The sequence below is a fragment of the Neovison vison genome, chromosome 3 (genome assembly GCF_020171115.1).
Source record: "Neovison vison isolate M4711 chromosome 3, ASM_NN_V1, whole genome shotgun sequence".
Taxonomy (NCBI): domain Eukaryota; kingdom Metazoa; phylum Chordata; class Mammalia; order Carnivora; family Mustelidae; genus Neogale; species Neogale vison.
The window spans coordinates 103931303-103956724 of record NC_058093.1 but is presented as its reverse complement, the minus strand read 5'-3'; the positions used below and the strand labels follow the sequence as shown (position 1 = coordinate 103956724).

The window sequence follows — 25422 nt, the reverse complement described above, 5'->3', positions numbered from 1 at the left end:
ACATGGGGCTGCCTGCTGGTTCTCCTAACAATGACTTTTTCTTAGGGAAGCCACTTGTTTCAATGTTAAGAGTCTAAATATAAGAGTCATCAAAACAATGTGATGAAGTCATTTGCTATGTTGTCAGGTAAGATGGAAATGTAGGGGAGATGACTGGGGAGGGAATGAGCACAGTATGGTTTTAATGCTGGGTGGGCACAGGTGTTCCTGTGGTAACTTTGTTGCAAATGATCACAGGCTCTGGGCCAGGGTATGTGATGTGTGTGTTTCATGGGCATCACAGACCCAGTCACTTGGTATCAGGGAGTAGCTGGAGAAGAGCATTTGCTGACAGCTGATAGATACTTTCTCCCCCCACCCCCGAGAGAGAGTGCCAAGAGGGGGTAGGGGGTAGGGCAGAGGGGGTGAGAATCTCATGCAGATTCCAAGCTCAGCACGGAGTCTGACACAGGGTTCCATCTCATGACCCTGAGATCATGAACTGAGTCAAAATTTAAAAGTTAGCTGCTTAACCTACTGAGCCACCCAGGCACCCTGCAGATAGATACTTTCTGAATGCATTAGTGAAGAGTGTGGAAGACCCAAAATAAGAGATAATCAGATAATTATGTTTGTCTTTGGAATCATTGGATTCCAATGATTAGGGTGCTACCTTAGCTGCCCTTCTCTGGCCGGATCTTTTGTTGATTTGCGCCATTTTGGAGCATGGCCTTGTCCCCAGGGACTTCTCTCCCTGCTCCATTATGTTGACATTTCCACCTGCAAAGCATTGGTGCAAGGTCAACAGGAGCATATAAAAGCTGTCCCTTGACCTCTTGAAAGGCTGGTCTCTGAAATCAGGAACCTTAGGTGTCAGCCTTTGGTCACATGCCCTAACCACAATGGGTTTCAGTTGCCTTTCCTGGGTCTCTTTACAGAGTTATTTTGAGGATTAAATAAGGTAATAATGTGTATGAAAAGACTCTAATATTAAAATTCCATACTCTGTAGAAAGTAAAGTAGACGTCTAATTCATTGATCTTTTCAGTTGTTCTTTTGTTCATTCATTCATTCATTTACCCAATCACTCACATATTTATCAAGTGTCAGGCATGAATAAAAGAAGCGAGCCATGCTCTGGAAATCTACTCTAGGAAGAGCTAGGAAGCCAGGACTGTGTGCTAACGCTTCCTGTCCAACTCTTCTGTCCATCGCAGTTTGCCTGGGGTGGCCATAGACGCTCTTCTAGGGAACTGGGAGATAGTCAAGCATAGATTTCAAAGACCTTCAAACCAAAACCAAACTTGCCAAACCTGAGAAATAAATGCTTTGGGAACAAATGAAGTCTCACAGACTAATAATGGTAAGGTGCCCAGAAAGCAAGTAACTCACTGGGCTCAGGACTCTTGGGAAACCTAAGAGCAAGATTTTCAGTGGACAAGCTACATTGTGTTCAAGTGTCCTGGCTGTCCCAGCCCTGATGTGAATTCTCTTTGAGGAGTGGCTACCTCCACCTCACTGTGAGGAGCTCCTTCCTGGCATTGATTTTGCTTTCCTTATTTTGAATCCCCACTGTTTGGCCCCATTCTCATGCACAGAAAGTCTTTTTGTGGTACACATTAGTTAGGGGCCGTGATGAGCAATCTGGGTTTTGGACTTGCAGGTGGGTGCCCTCCCTGGATTGTGTGATGTGATGCGGGTGCTGCAAGAGGAACAGGACCAGTGCCTACAGGAACTCTCTGAAGAGAATCCAGGAGACTCGGGCACAGAGCAGCCAGCCCCAGGTATGTGACCCACATTAGTCCATGCTTGGACTAGTCCCACTAATCCCACTAGGGTAAGGGAGACTGGGCAGGTTGGGGATGGAGGGAGCTAGACTAGCTGTATTCATTCAGATAATCACCTGATGGGTTGGAGAGGGCCTGGAATGATCCCAGTGAGCAGTTGACACATACCCAAAAAGCCAGGTCATCACCACTCACTGTTCCTCGGGGCTCTTGGATGTACTCTGTGTTTTTAAGGTAGTGTACCTCTTATCCATTCTCTCGTCTCCTCTGCCAGTTTGATGAGTGAGGTAGTCACAGAGTCAGCGAGGGGTCAGAAAAACCTGGGGTCCAATGTTGGCTTCCACTCACTGGCTGTGTAACCACAGACAAGTTATTTAACCTGCTGAGACTCGGGTTCTTGATTTACATAATGGAGGTGATAATATCTACTTTGGGATTATAATGACAAAATGATAAAGTGTGTTAAGTACTGTTTAGTTCTTAAATATTATTCATTTAAACATTATTATTAATCATTTAAAAATAACATTAATTTGATATTCAAATGTTAATTTTATTTCTTTGCTGCTTTTTAACTTCCCCCCCATCTAAGGATAAGGAGGCAGGTAACAGTAAGAAAAGAATCCATTACAGGTATTCAAACACAGACTTGCACACACGTATTCACAGTGCCACTAGTCTCAATGGCCAAGAGGCAGAAACAACCCAAGTGTCCATCAGCTGATGAATGGGTAAGGAAATGTAGTCTATACACACAGTGGAACATTACTCAGTCTTAAAAATAAATGAAGTACGATACATGCTACATGTATGAATCTTGAAAGCATGTTAAGTGATGAAAGCTAGTTACAAAAGGCCATGAATGGTATGATTCCATTTATATGAGATATCTAAAACAGGCAAATCCATACAGACAGAAATTAGATGGTTAGCCTCCAGGGCTAAGGGGAGAGGGAATGGGGAGTAATTCTTAGCTGTTCCCTTTTAGTGTGGTGAAAATATCTTAGATTCAGATAGAGGTGATGGTTGCATGATACTCCGTACCAAATTCCACTGAATCGTACACTTTAGAATGGATAATGGCTAATTGTATGTTATTTGAATTTTTAAATAGACTTTATTTTTTAGAACAGTTTGCTACAAAATGGAGCAGAAAGTGTAGAGTTCCCATATACTCTCTCCTCCCTACCTAAACACGACTTCCCCCACGAACATCCTCTAACAGAGTGATACTAGTTACAATTGATGAACTTACATTGATCAACATTACCACCCAAAGTCATGGTTTACATTAGGATTCGCTCTTGGTGTGCAGTCTGTAGGTTTTGACAAATGTATAATGACGTGTGTCCACCATTATAGTATTGGACAGAGTAGTTTCTGTGCCCTAGAAATCCTCTGTGTGCTACCTATTCATCCCTCTCTCTCCCCAAACCCTGGGCATTTGCAGGATTATATGGTAATTCTTTTCTTAATTTTTAATTTTTTCAGGGTCTGGCATACTGTTTTTTTCCTTAGTGATTTTCCTATTTCACATTCTCACCAGCAGTGCACATGAGTTCCAGTTTCTCCACATCTTCACCAACAGTTGCTATTTGTTTGTTTGTTTGTTTTTAAGATTTATTTATTTATTTATTTGACAGAGAGAGAGAGAGATCACAAGTAGGCAGAGAGGCAGGCAGAGAGAGAGAGGAAGGGAAGCAGGCTCCCTGCTGAGCAAAGAGCCCAATGTGGGACTCGATCCCAGGACCCTGAGATCATGACCTGAGCCGAAGGCAGCGGCTTAACTCACTGAGCCACCCAGGCGCCCCTGTTTGTTTGTTTTTTATAGTAGCCATCCAAATGACTGTTAGGTAATAACTCATTGTGGTTTTGATCGCATTTCACTGATAATGAGTGACATTGAGCATCTTTTCATATACTTGGTCATTTGTATGTCTTCTTTGGAGAAATGTCTATTGAAGTCGTTTGCCCATTTAAAAATAGGATTGTTTACGATTTTTGCTGTTGAATTTAGGAGTTCTTGGTATATTCTGGGTCTTACCCCCTTTTCACCTCTATGATTTATAAATAATCCCTCCTCTTATATAGGTTGCCTTTTCATTCTGTTAATTGTTTCCTTTGATGAACAGAAGTTTTTGAGTTTGATAAAGTGCAATTCATCTATTTTTTACTTTTGTTTTCTGTGCTTTTGATGTCATATCCAATAAATCATTGCTAAATTGAATCTCACAAAGCTCTTCCCATATATTTTATCTGAAGATTTTTATAATTTTAGCTCTTAAATTTAGGTCCTTGGTCCATTTTGAGTTCCTTTTTGTTTATGGTGTCCATCTTCATTCTTTCATATGTGGATATCCAGTTTTTTCAATACCACAGGTTGAAAACCTTTTTTCCGTTGAATGATTTTGACACTGTTGTCAAAAATCATTTAACCATATATATGAGGGTTTATTTCTGAGTTCTCTATTCTATTCCATTGGTCTATATGCCTTTCTGCCAGCGCCACACTGTTTGTTTTGGTTACTGTAATTTTGTAGTAAGTTTGAAATCAGGAAGCATGAGAGTTCCTACTTAGTTCTTTCAAGATTGATTTGGCTATTTTTAGGTTTCTTGAGATTCCATATGAATTTTAGGAAGGATTTTTCCATTTCTGCAAATAATGCTATTGGGATTTTGATAAGGTTTGCATTGAATATATGGGTTGCTCTGCATAGTATCAACATCTTAACAATATTAAGTCATCTGATGCATGAACACAACACATCTTTCCTTTTATTTGTGTCTTTAATTTCTTTTAGCAACATTTTTTCATTTTTAGCTTGCAAGTCTTTAACTTCATTGGTTGGGTCTATTCCTGAGTGTTTTGTTTTTATTCATTTCTCTTTTCTTTTTTTAAAATTTAACTTATTTATTGGAGAGCGAGAGGGAGCACACAAGCAGGGGGAGTGGTAGAGGGAGAGGGAGAAGAGAGCCCGACATGGGGCTTGATACCCAAACCCCAAGATCATGACCCAAGCTGAAGGCAGATGACAACCACCAAGCTACCCAGGCACTCCTTGATTCATTTGTTAATTTCCTTTTCCGGTTGTTCCTCATTAGTGTACAGAAATACAACTAATTTTTGTGTATTGACTTTGTATCTATCCTGCAACTTTGTTGAGACCATTTATTAGCTCAACAGGTTTTTTTTTTTAATATTTAGGATTTTCTACATAGAAAAGTATGTTGTCTGTGAACAGAGATCATTTTACGTCTTCCTTTCCAATTTGGATGCCTTTTATTTCCTTTTTTGTCTAATTGCTATGAGTAGGACTTCCAGGACTACTCTGTACACACATGGTGGTAGCAGCCATCCTTGCCTTGTTCTTCATCTTACATGAAGATGTAAGATGTCTGTCTTTCACCAAAGAGTATAATATTCACTGTGGGCTTTTCACATATGGCTTTTATTATGTTGAGGTGGTTTCCTTCTATTCCTAGTTTGTTAGATGTTTTTATGATGAAATATACTGAACCTTGTCACCTGCGTTTTCTACGTCAGTTGAAATGATCATATGGTTTTTGTTCTCTGTTCCTGAATGTTGTGTATTACACTGACTGATTTTCATATGTTGAGCCATCCTCGCCTTGCAGGAATAGATTTCATTCGGTCATAGTGTATAGTCCTTTTAATGGATTATGCTGTTCAATTCCAATTTCCTGGTATTTTGTTTAAGATTTTTGCATTATTGTTCATCAGGAATATTGGTCTGTAATTTTCTTATCGTGTCTTTGTCTGACTTTGGTAACAAGATAATGAGAGCCTCCTAGAATGATTTTGAAGTTCTCTTTTTTCTCCTTTTTGGAAGTGTTTGAGGAGGATTGGTGTTTATTCTTCTCTAAATGTTTGGCAGAATTCATCAGCAAAACCATCTGGACTTTTCTTTGTTGGGAAATGGAAATTTTTTATTACTGACTCAATCTCTTTACTGGCTAGAGGTCTGCTCAGATTTTCTAGCCGTTCCTGCTTGTCTCAGTAGGTTGTGTGTTTATAGGAACTTACCAATTTCATCTAGTTTATGCAGTTTACTGGGGTACAGGCCATACACACCTTTTTGCAAAAGTCTTCCCTCCACGTCATGGCCTTTGTTCTTGAAATTCTTGATCTGTTGGTTATCCAGTTTCCTTTTTTTTTTTTTTTTAATAATTTTTATTCATTTATTTGGGAGAGGGAACACAAGCAGGGGGAATAGGAGAGGGAGAAGCAGACTTCCTGCTGAGCCGGGAACCCAACGTGGGGCTTGATCCCAGGACCCTGGCATCACGACCTGAGCCAAAGGCAGAGGCTCAACAACTGAGCCACCCAGGCGTCCTGGTCATCCAGCTTCTCACGGTGCCTCATGGCCGGGTCGGGGACTCCTTCCCCTTTCCAGCAGACACTCTCTAGAACTAGGCTGTGCCGCAGCAGCTCTGCCTGCTACACAATACATTTTCCCTCCTTTCACCTCCTCTGCCTCAGCCTCCTTCTCCTCTCTCCACCTTTCCCACGTCACCTTCACAGAGCACCTGACTACTGGTGGCAATGACTGCGGAATGTGCTGTGAGCTAAAAGGGAAGGCAGCCTCCATCTCTGTTATGCGAATTTTACCTCAATGTTTAAAAAGAAAGAGGAAGAGGAGGGGAGAGGAGGAGAGGAGCCCAGGCAGACTGGGAGCGCCTGGGTGACTCAATCACTTAGCATTTGAGTTGATTTTTGCTCAGGTCATGATCTCAGGGCTGTGAGATTAAGTCTCTCATTGAGCTATGTAAGGGCTCCATGCTCAGCAGAGGATCTGTTTAACATTCTCCCTTTTTCTCCCTCTGTACCTCCCCTCCCCCACCCTGCTCGCTCTCTCTGTCTCAAAATAAAATAAAAATAAGTACATAAATTAGACAGACTGTGTGACCTTGAACAAGTTACTTAATGTCTCTGAGCCTCCATTTCCAAATGTTTTTTATGAAGTTGATGTGAAATTACAAGCGTTCATTCACGAAATATAGCACTTACTATTATGATGTGGGAATGATGAGAACAAAGGATACAATGGTGAGAAAAAAGGACCACAGACTCCTCTTTAATCACCGAGGGATGTATTTTTCCACATGTAGCAGAAGCTTGCTAGGCTAGCTTCATCAAATAGGAGTTGTTTTTTTTTTTTTTCCACGTTACAGAAACTCAAAACTTGTGCAAAATTCCAGGGTGTCACCAGATCCCAGATTCCATCTGTCTTTCTGCTTAGCATGTGCTGTTTGCCTCATGGTCATAAAAAGGCTGCCATACCTCCAGGCGGGAGGGAAGAGTACCTGTTTCTGGCAGGAAGAAAAGTTACCAGAAGAAAGGGTGAGATGTACTGGGAAGTCTGGAAGGTGGGTTGGAGAAAGATGGAGGGACATTCTGAGATGCCCACTGGAAAGCTAGTGGTCCGGGCAATAGATAATGGTCATTTGGGCTCTTGGAAGCAGGAACTGGGAGGAGGATTCAAATGCAAGCAGCTAATTCGGCAGCTATTAGGAACCACCAGTGGAGGACTGTGGGGAGCTGAGGCAGAGAAGGGAAGGAGGCCCCTAAACACGGTGTTGTTTTCACTATGCGCAATCACTATGTGCAATACAGCTAGAACTTTAACAGATGCTTGGTAACCACTGCTCAAGTGAAGACGGTTTTCCATCTTTTCCCAAGGGGCTCAAGTTGGCAGCGTTTGCCAACTTGATACTGGATACGGAGGGATAGGGGAGAACAGGATGAAGAAGGGGTGTAATGCCTTCCAAACAGGGCAAGTGATTAGAAGCCTGTCGAATGGTGCTAGCTGGCCATTCACGCTGGGGCAGATGGGCTGCATTATTGCTTGTAGGCCGTGGGGACACATTAGGAACCAGCTCAGGACACACGCCTGGGGGATGGGGGGGGACAGAGGAGCTGGGATATTTACCCACCAATTCCCCATCAGTTAGAACCTGCTTCTGAGGGTGGGAGCATTGATTCCCCTGCCCTCCCAGCCTGCTGTCCTTGGGGGGAAAGTGGGCTCCAGTGGCTAGAGAAAGCCTTCAGACAACGGGATTCAGGGGCTCACAATTTGCAAGTGAGGTTGGGGTGTGCAGAAAAGATAAAGACCAAGGAGATATGAGCAAGGTCTGCTCCTGAGGAATAAGTGGAGGTGGAGAGAAGTGGACACATGAAAGACAGGTCTGGATGGTAACCCAGGCAAGACGTGATGATGAACAGCCTTGGCAGCAGGGTGCGAGGGAGCGTGTCCAGGATGACTCCTGAGTGTCCCACCTGCGTATCAGGAAGATGGGGCCAAGGAAGGCCCAGTATTCTGGGGGGAGGAGAGACAAAGATCAGGAGGTGAATGTCAGCCATGCAGAGCTGCGACTTCAGAGGAGAGCTCAGGGCTGGGGAACTCCTCTGTACAGGTGACAGGGGGGTCCAGGTTACACAATTGTCAGGAGCAGTCAAAGGCAGGAGGAAAATCAGGGAGTGCTGGGCAGTGGGGACAAACAGTCGGATGTTGCAACCTGCTTTAACTCATTCGCTCATCTGTTGCACTAGGGGCAGGGATCAGATAACCTTCTCCCACAGTCAAGCATTTCCTTCCTCTCTGCTGGCTTTAAAGCTGCTCATAGGAAGGCAGATTGTGGTCTTGCGGTGCTCACTGCTGGGCGCCATTGAGCCTGAGCCTCCTGCTTCCCTGAGCCCTCCTGCTACCCAGGACACGGTGTCTGGAACCAGAGAGAATGAGGTAACCACAAGACCAGACCTTGGTGCTGCAGAGCTGGAAGCTGGCCTCTGCCTGCATGTCCCCTAAGGAATGCCGGAAATTCCAGCAACAGGCCATGGATCTTTCATTCAGCCCTGAAAACTTCAGCTCTTACTAAAAAGTAAGGGATGCTTATTTTAGAAGAATGAGCATGTGATGTGTTTGAAATGTCCCCGTGCTCTTCAGTGAGTCCAGGATGAAGTCCAGCGCCTAGCTTGGCCCTCATCCATGCCTTTATCTCAAGCATTTCCCTTTGGCTCAACCACACTGTCTACAGTTTCCTGAAGATGTCAGATTCTCTGTGCCTCCAGGCCTTTGCACATGCTGATCCCTCTGCTACAACACCATTCCCTCTTCCTCACTCTGCCAAGCATTCTGCTTTTTAGGCTCCTCTAGGAATGATTTCCTCAATGCCCACAGCTCTGGTGCAGCTGACCTCTGCCACGGTCTGCTTGGGCCCTCTGTCTGTCTGCATGCTCAGCCATGCCCCGGGAGACTCCTCTATCTATGAACTGGTAGTCAGGCGCCTTATGGATGCCGACCTCCCCTTCACAGGGCTTGGGGTGGTTGTGAATGTGCCCAGGCCCAGGTTCTGGGCTGACTGATCTGGAGTCGAGGCTGGTCATCCCTTTTCCTTAAGGCTCCCACGTGGTCCTGATTGTGCACCCAGGTCTGAGAAAGCTCATGAGGGACTCTTGCCCTGGTTCTGCCTCTAACCCCCATGGGAAGCCGTGGGGAAGGCCCTGAGCCCACCCCATCTTCCGGAGAGGGCTTGGGAGTTAGTATGGGAAGAGGGCTGTGCTGAGTTTGGAGTATTTAACAATGTTTGGCAAGGCCTGGGCAGGTGAGTGAGAAAGAGGCCAGGCTCCTCCCACACCCTCCCTACTTCTCCCCCTTCCGCCACCACACAGGGCTCAGCCTTTTGGATCTGGCACTTTGGCCTTCCACAATTTCCATTTAGGAAAGGGCATCTGTTGCTTTGAAAGCCTAATCTAAAAGCCCTAGAGGCAGATGTCCGAGTACCCAGCCAGCTGGAAAAGTCTTCAGGCGTGCTCTGTTGAGCACTTGAAAACACAGAGCAGAGCATCCATCCCGGAGTTTGGAATGGAAGTGTGGCCCAGGTGGGGGGACAGCTCCCTCCGAGATGGAGGGAGAAGAGAAACTGCAAAGGGGGCAAGCTGTTGGAGCGGTTGTCCACATCAGTACCTGGCCGGCCGAGGGCTGGGGTTAGGCCGCCTGCCCAGGTCCCTGGACCACCCAGGCCTACGGGCCGCAGCACCTCCGGCCCTAACAAGGATCTATTCTGGCGTCTAAAGTGGGAGGGGCCAGTGGGACTCTTGGCTAGGGGCCCGGGGTTAATGGTTAAGCTGTCCTGTCCTCCCCCGGGGAGGAGGTTAATATTTGATCCCCAGACGAGTCACAGGAAATGCCACTCTCGGACCTGTCACCCAGCCCAGCTCACTTATCACAAATAAAAAATTAACTCTTCAGCTATTCCGGGTTAGGTGGCCAAGGCCTTCCCAGCATTTTGTGGGAACATTTCAGGGTCACCCTAATAGCTGTGTGGACTGCTCTACCGGGCTATTTATTGCTCTGTTTACAGAAGCTGATACTCCCCCCTCCCCCTACCCAGAGCTGCCTGGTGGAAGGGCTTTGGCTCTCTGTAGGGAAGAATGTTCCAGAGAGTTGGTGTCAGGAAAGGTGTGGGCTCCACGATCACAAAGACAGGTGCATTCCTCTGTCTCTTAGGGGCTGTGTGACTTTGAGCAAGACACTAACGTCTCTGGGCTGTAGTATCCTTGCATTCCAAGTGGTGACATGCCACGCCCTTTCTCTTCTTGACTCTGCTAGCTGGTTGCCCAGTCCTGAAGAACATGGACAGCGGGGAACAGGCTGACTTTTTTGGCAGGAGGGCTGGAGGGAAAGGGGGAAGGGAAGGGGTGAGTGAGATGAAATTCACATACTAACTTGACCCTTGTAGAGAGAACAATTCAGTGTCATTCCAGACATTCACAGCCCTGTGCAGCCAGCACCCCTCCAGTTCCAAAACATTTTCATCACCCCAAAAGAAAACCCCATACCCAATAAGTAATCACCCCTCCTTGCCCCCCTTTCCTGCCCTGGCAACCACGATTCTGCTTTCTGTCTCCTGGGTTCGCTGACCCTGGATTTCTAAGTGGAATCTTACAGTAGGTGACCTTCTGTATCTGCCCTCTTCCACTGGGCAGGTTTATGAGGTTCATTTACATCGTAGCCTGCACCAGTATTTCAGACATGCTGGCTTTTCACACAATGTTTTCTAAAATTTGTTTTAATTTTTTTTTTAAGATTTTATTTATTGGACAGGGTCCTGGGATGGAGCCCTGCATCAGGCTCCCTGTCATGCAATGTTTTCTAGCAAACATTTCCAGCTCCTCCTTTTCTGGATTCCCTCTGGCTCCACCCCCAGTGACTGACACGCCCACCTTGCCCACAGCTCACCACCCCCCAGCTTCTTTCCTGGGCACAAGAGATCTTGGCTCATTTTTCAGAAACAAGTAACTTAGTTTTGTGTAACTTTTCAGGCTTTTTTTTTTTTAGTTTCCAACTTGTATAGTAAGTTGGATTTATTATTATTATTAAACCCATTTCACAGATGAGGAAAATAGAGGCACTGAGAGACTCAGGGTCTCCCAGAGCTGAAACAGGACTCTCAGCCCCCATCTTTTGACTCTAAATCCTAAGAATTTTGTAGTTTGCAACTCGGAGTTGTGAGTGACTGATATTCTCACTCTCCCAAGAAGGGATTTAAGAATTAGAAATCAGGGGAAAAAAAAAGACTATTGATTAATTCAATTAATCTTTTTAAAAAAAAAGATTTTATTTATCTATTTGACAGTGAGAGAGATAACATAAGCAGGGGGAGAGGGAGAAGCAAGCTTCCTGCTGAGCAGGGAGCCCGATGCGGGGCTCGATCCCAAGACCCTGGGATCATGACCTGAGCTGAAGGCAGACGCTTGAACAACTGAGCCACCCAGGCATCCCAGTGTCAATTAATCTTTAATTAATGTAAAATATGGCATGAAATGACGACCTTCAGGCCAGGTGAAGAAGAGTTATCGGGGTGGATGAGGGGGATTCTATGGGGGCAGGGTACAGTTGCCCAGTGCCTGGGAAGGGAAGGGCTCAGCATATAGTGCTCAAGAGCTCGCCTCAAGGAAAGCAGCCTTCAGCCTCGAAATCGAAGGGTCCTTCTTCTTATCTCCCGCAGCCTCCATGCAATGTCTCAAGTATTTATTTCCCAGTCTGCTAATCCTGTTCCCCTCTCTGCTTGCATACTTTTAGTGGTGGGGAACTCACTATTCCCAACACATTTTATCCCCTGAAACGGCTTGTGTTTTGTGGTTTAAAAAGAACACCCCCCCTACACCCAGACTGTTCAGCTCTTCCTCCCTGTGCTGGGCTTTGAAATGTCTTTGCCACCTGGGACTTCAGTCCCATTGATTCTATCCTGACCACTTCCATGTGTGGTCCAGCCACCACCAGGAGGGCAATACCTTTCTTGACTTAATGCTATAGATCAGCTCATTAGCAAAGCAAAGCCCAGAAAACCTCACCAGGTTGCCCCTTGGATGGCCAGGGTAGCCGAGAAAGGCAAAGGGAGACAGGATGAGGCCAGGGAACAGGCAACTGCAGGGGTCCCTGAACCACTGAGGGGTCTTGGGGAGGAGACAGGTGAATGGCGGTGAGCAGGGACGGGGGGCAGGAGGCACTTGAGAGATGGATATAGCAGCTCTAGGTAGGAGGAGAAGGTTATCACAGAAGTAGAAGCTAGGGGAGGACCAGAGGGGCAAGGCATGAGGGAACTTGGGTTCCCTGGTGACCTCCATTAGCCGGCACAGTGAGCAGCGGGAAGTGTGCAGGGAGTTTGGAGGGATGGAGGACTCCCTGCCCACCCCAGAAGGGCCCTGGGGGGCCTGGCTTGGTCCTGGCCCCATGGCACTGCAGCCTGACACATAGCTCCAGGAATAGTCCCAGGTTATCGTCAGGTCATCTGAGCTCATTTATAAATAAATCAAGGACAGATGCTCCCCTCTGGGTGGACACAGGGCAGACATGCAGTTAGCAGAGGGCTGGCTGTATGCCAGGCACTGGACTGGGTGGGGATGGAGAGATGCCCCAGGCCTGGTCCTGCCCTCTTGGATCACCTTTACCTGCCTTCCAGCCCTCTCCCCATCGCCAGACCTGTCTCTGGGGCCACCTCTCTATGGCACAGGGGGTGATTCAGGACAGCAGGACTATGGGACAGAGGGAGAAGAGGTCACTAAGCCTTTGCTTGGGGCCTGGCCCAGTGCCAGGGGCTTCACAAGTATAAAGGAGACCAATCTTTGTCCATCAACTCCAGTGGGCAAAAACAACTTTCTCCGTTTTCTGGACCTTTCATTCTGATTCCACTCTCCTAGGACAGGGGATAACCTAAGCCTTGGTATTTTCTGGATCTTCCCCACAACTTGTCTGGACTATCAGAGATTCATATGGCACCGCTGTATCTGGGGGAGCCCAAGTGGTCTTGAGCTTGGCTTCTGGGCTCCTCTGGGAGGCATGGGCTCTGCGAGGCTCTCTGTGGTCCTGCTGGTCCAGGCAGGTCCCTACAGCCATTTCTCCTCTGGGCTACCCCATCATCCAGGGCTGGCCGGGCAGCAGGGTACTCAAGTCTTTTTCTGGAACCTTATAGGTCCTGCTCATTGCATGCCCTCCTTATCTCCCCTGTCCAAGGGAAGACTTGCTCCTTTTATGTTTTCTCCCAAGCATTTTGTTTACATCAGAATTCTTGTCCCCACCCCACCCCCACCAACTCACAACCCCCGCCCCGCCACAGCCTTTGGAAACCCAAGCCAGGAAGATTCTAAGTTTTTCTGCCCACTTCTGAGAATGTGAGCCAACAGGCCGAGGAGGAAGGACAAAATAAAGGGGGGGGGGGCAGAATGGAGATAAATAGATCAGAAAATATTCTCCTGCACACACAAATCATTTAATCTACACCAAAATCCTGGGGGACTGTTACTATGCCCATTTTATAGATGAGGACACTGAGGCCCATAGAGGTAAGAGGCATGCTCAAGGGAGTTTATCTCCACCATGACACTGCTTCAGCTCAGGCTCCAGTGCTGTCCTCTGTGGTTACAGGCACTTGGCAGGCACCACCTACTCCTCCAGATGGCATTTGTGGGCCAACATTGTCTTGTCTCTCCACTCAGAACATCCCCAGCCTTCCATCCCCACCCTCCAGCCAGACAGTGTCCATCAGCGATGGTGGAGAGCTGCCCCTCACGCTGCTCTGAGACCTGCTTGCCCACACAGCAGCTCATCTGTAGGCATTCTAGCCCTGCCTTTCTGGAGGCAGTGACCCCTCCCTACTGGCTCAGTGAACAGGAGCCCCATTTACAAAGCTCCTCCATCCCTTATCTCATTGGACACCTCCTCACCCCCAATTCAGGCAGCGAGCTCCAGGGCTCAAGATCTAAACCCACCAGGAGCCCGCAGCAACCCAAGTTCTGAGCCCCCAGAGGAGCCCCAGAAGGGCTAGTGCCAGGACGCCCTCCCCTCCTCCCATCCCTGCCCCACCTGTGCTGGCCTTCCCCCTACTCAGAGCAGGAGCCTGGTGGGAAGTGGGAGCTGAGGCCCTCCACTCACACCCTCCACTCACACACCCTAGTGCAAAGCAGGTCCCTGCAAGCAGCTAGGAACCACGCAGTACCAGGCGGCTGCCCGGGCCACGGTCCCTCCAGCCCAGCACAACACCTGTACTGCCTGTCTGAATGTTTTCTCTTTAAATCAATGGACTTTGCTTTTCATCATGTCGTGCATTACATCTTAGGCTCATTCATCCTTCCTAACCGCAACTGCGTACCCTCTGGCCAACATCTTCCTGTCTCCCCCCAACCCCAGCCTCCCAGTGACCATTCTACTTTCTGCTCTGATGAGCTTGAATCTTTCACAACCCACATGGGAGTGAGATCACGCGGCATTTATCTTTTTGCGTCTGGCTTGGCTCATTTAGCGGTGTCCTCCACGTTTATCCGTGTTGTCACAAGGGCAGGATTTCCTTCTTAAAGGCTGAGTAATATTGCCCTGGGATCCTCCTTACGCATCATTGTTCGATGGACACATAGGCTGTTTGCATACCTTGGCGACTGAAAACGATGCTGCTGTAGACGTGGGAGTGCAGAGATCTCTTTGAGGTCCTGATTTCATTTCCTTGGGGTATATACCTAGAAGCAGGATGGCTGGATCACATTGTAGTTCTGTTTGTATTTTGGGAGGAGCCTCTGTGCTATTTTCTATGGCGGCTGCACCAGTTTACATCCCCCCAACAGCGTACGAGAGTTCTCTCCCCACTTTTTTAAAATTAATCTTTTTTTCAAATAAAGAGAAAGAGAATATGAGCAGGGGGTAGGGACAGAGGGAGAGGGAGAATCTCAAACTGATTCCGGGCTGAGTGCAGAGCCCAACATCGGGCTTGATCTCCAGACCCTGAGATCATGACCCGAGCTGAAATCAGGAGTCAGGAGCTTAACCAATTTCTTCAACTGACTAGTTTTTAACTTAGCCTCCTTTTATAATAATATATGTAATATATAATATAATATAATTATAATATATAATATTAATAGCTATAAAATCACAGATGTGATATGCTCATCTTATAACTGCTTAATACATTTTAAATTCTCTCTTTTTTTTTTTTAACAAATGTGCAACTGTCAGGGCGCCTGGGTGGCTCAGTTGGTTAAGCATCTGTCTTTGGCTCAGGTCATGATCCCAGGGTCCTGGAATCAAGCTCTGCATCAAGCTCCTTGCTCAGCAGGAAGCCTGCTTCTCCCTCTCTCTCTCCCTCTGCTTGTGTTTCCTCTCTCGCCGTCTCTCTCTGTGTCAAATAAATAAATAAAATCTTTTTTTAAAAAAAAAGTGTAACTATTAAAATGAAAAGCATTCAACCACGTACCAGCTAGAAGAGCACGCCACCGGGGATGGGCTCCTCACACTGGGAGCACTAGGTCTGTTCCCAGCATCGAAGCTGGGAGAGGACATCACCCCTATCACAGCATGCCACTGTGTTCAGGACATGAACAATGTCACATGGAGGCAGAAGCACGAGGTCTGCTGCAACCAAGGGTCAGCCCGGAGGGTGTAATACCAGCGCCACCGGTATCAGCTCTGTCCCCCTGCACCTATGTCCCTTGGCTTCTTGGAGCCTGGATTCCTCATTTCCATCACCTCTGCCGTGGGGCAGTGACCTTACCCACCCCTGCAGGCTCCACAGTGTCCCATGTGCCTCCAGCCTTTTCTCTCTGCAGGGTTGATACAGAAGGCGTGGCAGTGAACCGGCTGTCAGGGGACCCCACTCACCTTGAGGAGAGCCTTCTCCCCCCTGCCACCAGCCCCTCTTCTGCCACCTTCTGTCAACACCAAGGCAGTGTCCCTATGAGCCCAGCCTTACATGACCCAGGTCAGGAAGCCTGCCATCTCTCTGGCCACCTGGACGGGGAGCTATCTAGCCTCAAGGGCAGGAGCCATGGACCCCCATTCCCTGGCTGACCTGGTGGGGCTGACCCTGAATTCATTGCTCCCAAAGTGATGAAAGAGACCCCTGAATCCTTCCAACTGCTTCTCATACAAGACATGTGGCTCCTTGTAAATGAGGCAGCCTGCTGTCACATGGAAACTTCTGCAGAAGGAGCAAGGACAGCCTCATCCTCCAGGCTCAAGGGGCTAGAATAAGTCAAGTAGACAGACACAGTGGGTCACAGTAGGCTGGTGTTGCCATCCCAGGAGCATCTGGGGAGGCCAGGGTCGCAGGGACCCTGCAAACTCGGACAGCCCCTGCTCAGGTCTGGGGAGCAGCGTCCCCAGCGGCTGGAATGTGGACGACCAGTTGCCTGGATGGTGGCAGACCCTGCCTGGGTGCTCTGTGGGGCGCTCAGGCAGAGAGGTCCAGCCCCTCCTCTTTCAGGGCTCACTGTGAGAGGAGCAGCGACATCCTAGGGGCTCCTCATCGCCCACATTCCTTGAGGGACACAGACCCTGGTCCTCAGTCCCAAGATGCTTCCACTGTCCTGGGGGAGCCCCGTCCAAGCCCTGCCTCTGTGTGCAAGCTCTCTCCCATTCCATACCAGCAACCTAGTCCCGGGGCCACAGTCTTGTCTGTCACTCAGGGGCTGCCCTGCCTCCAGAGCCCCGCATCCTGACCTCACACTTACTCTCTCTCCCCCCATCCCTCTGGGGGCAGGCCCCCTTTCAGCCCATCTCTCTGCATCCTCCCTCTTGCCCTCCTGCCCCAACCCCACCCCCTGGATCCCCGCCAGCTCCTGGCTCCTCTCCAGTTCTCCTAGCCTGGCTCCATGAGGAAGGCTCTTGGAAGCTGGGGTTGGTGGCCCTAAGAGATAGGGCAGGTGGCTAAAGCCTGGGAGGTGGCACAGAGCAGGGTAGCTGGACAGCCACTTTCCAGCCCCTGCATTTCCCCGCTGTGTGACTCCAGAAAATCCTTCTCTTCTCTGTGTTATCGCTTCATTCATAAAACAAGGACAGGGCCAGTTGCCGTGGAGCATTGCGGTGGGTTAGATGAGCTTACATGTGTGAGAGCACAGGGTGACGGACTCCCACTAGCACCAAAGCCCAGCTGGCAGGCAGAGGACTGGAAGGCTAGGACCTCAACAAGGAATTCAGAAGTCAGTGATCTGACCAAAGCCTGTTCCAAGGAATGCATATGAGGAACGGCCCAGCCCCCACCCAACACCAGTTAAATCAGGATCCCTGGATGCAGGGCCCAGTTCTATGTGTTCTGGTGCCTGGGTGGCAGCTCAGTCGGTTAAGCAAATGCCTTCAGCTCGTGTCATGATCCCAGGGTCTGGGATCGAGCTTCAGGTAGGGCTGTCTGCTCAGCGGGGGAGCCTGCTTCTCCCTCTCCCTTCTGCTCCCCGCTGCTTGTATTCTCTGCGTGTGTGTGTGTGTGTGTGTGTGTGTGTGTGAAATAAATAAATCTTTAAAAAAAAATAAAATAAAGCTCCCTAGATGGGGCGCCTGGGTGGCTCAGTGGGTTAAGCCGCTGCCTTCGGCTCAGGTCATGATCTCAGGGTCCTGGGATCGAGTCCCACGTCCGGCTCTCTGCTTAGCAGGGAGCCTGCTTCCCCCTCTCTCTGCCTGCCTCTCTGCCTACTTGTGATCTTTCTCTCTGTCAAATAAATAAATAAATTCTTTAAAAAAAAAAAAAAAAAAAAAAGCTCCCTAGATGGTTACCCTGTGAGGCCAGGCCAGAGCCCCGCTGTCAAGTCTAATGCAACCTGAGGCCAAGAGGTGTTCTGTCTTCTGTTCTAGAGAAATCCAGAGCTGCCCTGGTGAGTGGTGAGGCTTATACGAGATAACGTGTGTTCTCTCCTTCCTTCATGCCTTCAACATGGGTGATTACTGTGTAGATGCCAAAGATAAAAGGGCACATTGGACCCCACTGGTTCCTGATCTCAAAGAGCCAGTCCCTAATGAGAAAGGCTAGCAGGCTAGAGTGCTGGGGATGGTGACAGGTGGTGGGGGAGGCCCTTTGCCCATGCTGGCTCCCTGTCTAACACTGCTGCTCCTCTTGGCAGGTTGTAAGGGACTGTGGGACAACATGAGCTGCTGGCCGTCCTCTGCACTGGGACAGATCGTGGAAGTGGGATGCCCCCAGTTCCTCCGGATGTTCACGGGCAGAAATGGTAACCGCTCAGCCTGGGGGTCTTGGCTGCGAGGCAGTGGGTGACCCTCTGGCTGGGGCCTTGGCCTGGAGGCCAAGGACCTCTGGGGACAAGCGGTGAATGGAATGGTGAGAGGTGGTCTTTCCTGAGGACTGAAGGCCTGGCTTGGGGGTGTGGGGTGGGCTTGATTCAAAGGGTCCAAGGAAGGGGGCCAGGAGGCAATGTGATAGGAAATGATAGAGGAGACTGGGCTTGCTTCTCTCAAACCCACATCCCCATTTGGGCTCCCCTACTTCCTTCTATGTTTCTGCCCCCTTAGCAACCAGAACCCTTGCTCCAGCCCCCACGTCTGGGTGCCACGGGGGCACAGCCTAGCTTTCCAGAACACTTCCTTTCTAGTGTCCATTCTGCCGGGCCCAGCTGACAGACTGTGCTTTCTCTGAAAGCCCCTCGCCTCCCGGGTGATCTCTTGCCTGAGGAAAACTGCAGTTTACAAGGATTTTCTTAATTTGATGCAGGGAGAGAGGGAGACTGTCTCGGACAGGGGATGTTCGGAGACTAATTCGGGCTCACACCCCACCACATGCCAGTTATTTTTATATACACGGGCTCACTGAACCATCACAAGTCCCCTGCCAATGACAGACCTTGTCTCCTCCTCTTGACCCAGGAAGAAGCGACAGTAACAGGGAGTTAAGAGGAGTTAACCTTAGCACATTGCCTAAGCTTCACAGCTAGAAGATGGAGAAACTAAGATTCAAACCTAGATTTCTCCAACTTCAAAACCAGTACCCTGTCCTCGATGCCACGGTCAAGGTGGGACTACAGCCTTGTGGTGGGGGGTGATGCTGGGTGGAGGCAAGGTAATTTCACGGCCTTTGGCCCCCGTCCTCCATGAGGTCATTTAAAGTCTAAAGTCTGCCACTCCCTTCCCCCATCTATGTGGGGCAGGAAATGCTGGCTAATGAAACCAGAAAAGAGGTCTTCACACTAAAACCCACGAGCATCTCAAAGCCAGGTAAGGAAAGGATGGGTGACCAGCGAGGAAATCAAGACCATGCAATGTGGGAGAGGAGTGTAAATTGCTCACTCCATAATTCTCTGGTACGCATGTGCACACACACTCAATCTGGGGAGCACACTGAGGTGGCTCCCTGTCCCACTCAGTCTCATAGATACACCAGGGAGATAGGTCTGAGTCCCCATTCTCCACTTACTGCTTGGATAATGCCCGCTTGCTGAAACAGACAGAGGTCCCAAATCTCAAAGCCTTCGTACATCCGTACAATGTCTGCCTACCTAACACGCAAACCAGCTGCTCTTGATTAGCCCCAGGCCTGAATGAGCCTGCTTCTGCCCACATGGCCTCTGCCAGAACTCAGTCCTGGTGACACCAACCTGCAAGGGACGAGGAAAAGTGTGGTCCGGCCAGGTGTCAGTTTCCAAGGCCTGAGACCCCAAGTTACCCATTCTCAGCCTTGATTTTCTCATCTGTAAAATGGGAGCATAAACAGGACCAGTCTATAGGGCTGTGCTTGGAAATGAATTTTATTTTATTTTATTTTTTAAAAAATATTTTATTTATTTATTTGACACACAAAGGTCACAAGTAGGCAGAGAGGCAGGCAGAGAGAAAGAGGAGGAAGCAGGCTCCCTGCTGAGCAGAGAGCCCGATGTGGGGCTCGATCCCAGTACCCTGAGATCATGACCTGAGCTGAAGGCAGAGGCTTTAACCCACTGAGCCACCCAGGTGCCTCTGGAAATGAATTTTAAATATCTTCCTTTATCCTTTCCCTTCCTCTCTTCTCCCTTCTTGCCTTCCCTCTCCCCACCTGCACACAGGTGCCAGCAAACCGACCAACAATCTTTTTCTCCCACTGTGACCCTTCCGTGTCTATGTCTGCGGTTCATGGAGCTCCCAACACACGAGATTAATCCGCACATGACTGACCCAAGGCAACATGTTGGTCAGGTTCGAGGACAGGACCAGATCCTGGACTCCCTGTCCAGTGCTCCTCCCTTGCTGACCGAGTTCTCCAGTTGGAGGGACTTGAAGCTCTCCTCCTTTCCCAGTCTTCCCTTCACAGCCCTCCCAAAGCCGAAGTGCCTCTGCAACCCCCATCAACGTCTCCCTTCTACCTTTCTTCAGAAAAGCCAGCCAGAGCCTTGCTCCTAGCCAAATCCTCCCCAATCAACTGCTAGAACGCCTATATGCCTCTTTAACTAGTAGCCCACTGACTCCCTTTTGAGGACCCCCAACCCTTTAACTGCTCCAGACCCACGGTGTTCACCCAGGGGTGCAGTCCCACTTTTTCCTGCTGCAGGGAAGGAAGTTGGGGTGGTCCGCCTGCCACTGCTGCAGTTTCTTCTTCCTGCCACACAGTGTCGCTGTGGAGCTTCAGGAGCCTCCTGTCTGCTCCTCCAACAGGGAGACCCGGCCTGCTGACGCTTCTGAACTTACCCCTCCCGGGCCACTCTGTTCATACTCAGCTTCCCCGCCCAGGGAAACAGCCAGCCCAGCAGCACGGGTCAGGACCAGTCCGGCCTCAGTTAGTCACCAAGAATCACCTACCTACCACCACCTTTCTCCCCCATAGATCCCAGAGCTCTGGTCTCCTCTCCGGAAGGAGGGCTCCCCTCAGTGGTGTCCCACAGGACCCCAGGGCTCCCCAACCCAACCCAGGGAGGAGTGCCCTGTGAGGACAGTCTGGTGTTTTGAGAGAAGAAAATAATAATAATAAATTAATGATTTCCCAGGGTGCCCACTACGGGGCCCAGACAGAATGGCTGTCTAAGTGACTCCCAAAACTGCAGGCTGGAATCTGCCCCCAGATATTTTTCTGTGTGTGCCAAGGTCTAGAATGTTCTTTCCAGGATGCATTCCTTTGATTCTTTACGGGGCACTGGTCTTCCAGAGTCCCTTGTTAGAAAACACGCTTCCCAGGCAGGGTCAGGCCTTCTTCTATCTTGGGATTGGAGCCTTAACACAGTGGAGGTCCCTAACCTGATTAGGGTCCTGGAGCCTTTTGAGAATTGGGTAAAATCTTCGGATGTACAGATGTATATGCACAAAATATTGATTGTACCTTCAGGGGCCCTTGAGGTGTACACTGCCCTGAACCTGGGTAAGGAAGGGCCCCTGTCCTATTAGGAATGAAGCCCGGGGCAAGTGGGTGGAGTTGAAGGGCTCTCCAGAGAGAGCCCAACCCTTGTCTCCTCTGCAGTTCTGCCAAGAGCCTGGTCAGCAAAGGGCACTGCTTCGTTAGCCACACCGGGCGCCCGGCCTGGGTCACATGCAGCATCTGCCTGGAGAATCCCACTGGGTCAGTGAGGAGAAGGCCCCAAAACGGGCAGCCCAGCCCAGGCCAGCCTCTAGGGACACACGAATAACTGGTTCTAGGCTCTGGGGAGTTTGCGTTCTCTTAATTCAATTTCCCATCCAACCAAACTGAAGTTGGAGGCCCCTGCTTTTCCGTCTGACACGCTAGGTCCCTTGACTGAACTGTAGAAGTCTTGCACCCCGCCCCCTAAATTCCATGCCTCCAAGCCCCACCACCGAGGTCTATTTTGGAAAGGCTGAAAGGAGGAGGGAGTCACATTGTGGGGCTCGCTGGGCCAGGCACCAGGCTGGGCACTTACTGGTGCTATCAGGTTCCCTGCTCAGTCCTGCAGTGTGGGTGACTATTGTCACTGGGCACAGAGAAGTAAGGCATTGAAGCTCACACCCAGGTGACCAAGGGGTGGGGGGGCTGAGTTTCCCACTCAGATCTGGCTACTTGGAAGCCTGTACTCCAGGTCTCGGGGGCTTTTGGGGGCCAGGCAGACCCGGATCCGGACGGTCAGAAAGCCAAGGTCTCCTGGTGCTAGAAGCTGCCCCCAGGGGCCAGGGCCAGGTGGAAGGGAGGCACAGGGAAGAGTCACATCCTGGCTGGACTCTGGTGCCCAATTCTGGGCCTTGGTTTTCTTGTCTGGTAAATAAACCAGCCGTGCCTCCCTCCCTGAGTGCTGGGAGGATTAGATCAAAATCTGGAAACGAGCATAGTGGCTGGTTCTAGAAATGCCAGCCATCATTCTTGAGTTCAGTGGAACCCATGTGACCCTGAACCCTGTGAACCCGTGGTCCAGACCCGAGGCCTGTCAGAAAGGAGCATGCAAGGCCAAAGCGGGGTGGCTGAGGCCCCTAGAGAGGGTATGAATTTGAGCTGAGGGAGTGTCAGAATTCCTATCTCCAGGGGTGTGACCAGGCTCACCTGTGTGCCTGCCACACCTGCAGCAGCCAGATGTGGGGGTGGGAGGGTGGGGAAGTGGGGGGTGGGCCCCGGGGCCTGAGAGACCCTGGACAGGGGCTGGGCCTAGGGGTAGCCAGCTGTGCTGGGGAAAGGTAAGGGGAAGCTCTGCAGGGGTGGAAACACAGAGCCCAGTGGAGGATTGCTGCTGGGACCGGAGGGTACTGTGACATATGTCCTGCCCTCCCCCCTGTATGTGGAGACCTGTGTCTGGCAAGGAGGGACATGGGGATGGACGAGGCTATGGGACCCCGGGGGGAGGGCAAGTATGCTTGGAGGCTAACAGCGTATTTGTTTAGAGCTGGGCTGGTTTGTAAATCGAGGCCTCGGTGGTCCGCAGGTCTGTCTCTCTCTCACCTGTGCACACACGTCCGCACGTTTGCACTTTCTAGGGCTATCTCCCTACTCTCCTCTTCCACCACTCTTTTTTTTTTTTTTTAAGATCTTTATTTATTTATTTGAGAGAAAGCAAAAGAGAGATCACAAAGTGAAAGGGAGAAGCAGACTCTCTGCTGGATGGAGAGCCTGATGCAGAGCTTGATCCCAGGACACTGAGATCATGATCTAAGCTGAAGGCAGAGGCTTAACCGACCAAGCCACCCAGGCATCTCTTTCCTGCCTCTTCTTACTGACCCTTACATAGTCTTCAAGGATCAGCTGAGCCGATTGGGAGTGGACTGTGTGGTTCAGAGAAAGGCAGCCAGGGCTGAGCGATGGGGAAATGCCAGGCCGCCCCTAAGGCGTGGCTGAGGGTACCTGGGACCCCAGGCCATCTGTCCCGTGTCCCCAGTGCTCACCTGCAGCATGTTTGGCTCCCACAGGTTCCATGTTTCGAAATTGCACACAGGACGGCTGGTCGGAAATCTTCCCCAGGCCTGACCTGGCCTGTGGGGTTAATGTGAACGACTCATCCAACGAGAAGCGGGTAAGCCTGTCTGCAAGTGAGAAGATAGAGCGGAGCCAGCCCTGGGTCAAGATCAGGGGACCGGGAGCTGCTCTTGTTACCCACCCCACCCCACTCATCATCCGGGGCTCCCTGGGCCCCCTGGGCCCCCACAGCCCAGAGATGGTTAATGAAGACCCGGGCACAGGCACAGTAAGAACTGCCCTGTAAGAACAAGAAACTGTAAGAACGAGAAAAACTGTAAGAACAAGACTGGGGGTGATTTAGTCATGAAACTGGAAGAAAAGCAACCCACTGGTTAAACGCCTGGAGTCAGGCTGCTGAGTCTGAACCCTGACGGTGACCTTGGCGGGGGTTGGGAGGACTTAACTTCTCTGTGCCTCAGTTTTTCCATCAGGGAGATGGGCTGATTATGGTTCTGACCTCACAGACTTGCCAAGGGAACCAAACGAGGTAATCCAGGAAAGTGCTGAGAAGGGTGCCCGGCCAGAAGAAATACTCAATAAATGTTGTCTCTCAGCTTCTCAGGCTCTGAGGGGAAGGAGCTAGCTGCATGCTGCTGGGCAGGCCTGGTTGGAGAGAGGACACCGAGCTGTGTGCTGAGCTTCTCCAGGTGCCTCCAGAGGCCTCCCCTAAAGTGGCCATTAGTATCAGAGCCTTGCATCCTGACTTTCCCTGCCCAATTCCTAAATATCCTTCGAGACTCCACTGTAGCCCACTGACTCCAGAAAGCCCTTTCTTCCCACCTCCCCACTCCCAAGAAGGCCTTTCTTGATATGCTGTGTTGGTTTCCAAAATGTTACCTGCTACGTTGAACAAAATTGTCGTCATGTGCCATGGGGATTCAACTCGCTCACTAAAATGGGAGCTCTTCCAAGCCATGAACTCACTTAACAAACATGTATTAAGCGCTGACTGTGAGCCAGGCATGGGTCTAGATTTAGAGATATCGCAGGAACAGATCAGAATCTTACTCATTTCCAGGTCCCAAGGCCCCAGCACAATGCTTGGCACTTAACCAGGTGCTCAATGAATGTCTGTTGTTGTCTGAACACCTGTCATGTGCCAGTTCCTGGATATATGATGACACTAAATCCTCAGAAGGATTCATCGTAAGATCATTGTTTTCTCCATTTTGCAGATGAGGAGACTGAGGCTCAGAATGATAAAGGAACACTCTCAGAGACTAGCAGAGGCAGGAGTCAAACCTAGTTAGTACCCAAAAGAACCTGAGTCCTTCCTCTAGCTCTTGCTGCCCCCCTGGTATGGTGCATGTCCCCTGAGAGATGGGCTTTTGCAGCCCCGTGGGCTAAACTCCCCAGTGGAAATCTTGACAGGCTTGCTGGTCCCTTGGAGGATGGGGTGAGGGCATGTGAGAGAAGCATGAGGCAGAGCAGCAGAGGGAAGGGAGGAAGGATGAGGTTGGAAGACAGACCATACCCACTTCTGAATTCTTTTCGGGGACTTTCTCCAGCCAGTCAGTCCTGCTCTGTACCAGGAAGACTGGGTGGGGGACCAAGGTGGAGACTTGGGTTTCTTCCCTCCTGGGGTTTGTCATCCAGTTGGGGGACACATGTGAGGTCTTCAGGTCTGGTCAGAGCAGGGTACTTTCATAACGAGACCCAGCAAGGATTGCTCAGTGGGGACAGAAGGTTTCAGAGGAGTGGACGGGCCCTGACCCCTGCAGATGACCATTTCCATCACTGACTTACACAAGGACAGGAAGTTTATGTGATCACATTGGCAAAATCCATAAAATTAAGAGAGAATGTTCTAATGATGGATGGCAGCACAGAGGTTCAAAAGGATGCCCTGGGCTGCGAGAAACAGAAATTTGCAACTTGGGTAATAAACAGATGTGGCTCATGTAACTGGGGGTGCAGAGAACAGGCTTCAGAACTCTTTCATAAGGCAGTACTCAGAAGCTGCCAAAGGACCGGGTTCTTGCCATTTCTTCTCCTGCTATCCTGGTGGCTTCCT

General features: G+C 49.7%; 1 protein-coding gene across 2 annotated transcripts in view; it reads left to right on the top strand.

The window, feature by feature from the left end:
* SCTR (secretin receptor) overlaps positions 1 to 25422 on the top strand; it is a 70704-nt gene that overhangs the window by 18680 nt on the left and 26602 nt on the right. For both annotated transcript variants that reach the window (XM_044242618.1, XM_044242617.1), the window contains exons 2-4: positions 1643 to 1763; positions 18166 to 18273; positions 23360 to 23463. In XM_044242618.1, coding sequence (XP_044098553.1) covers positions 1643 to 1763; positions 18166 to 18273; positions 23360 to 23463 — 333 coding nt within the window. The remainder of the gene's footprint in view (positions 1 to 1642; positions 1764 to 18165; positions 18274 to 23359; positions 23464 to 25422) is intronic.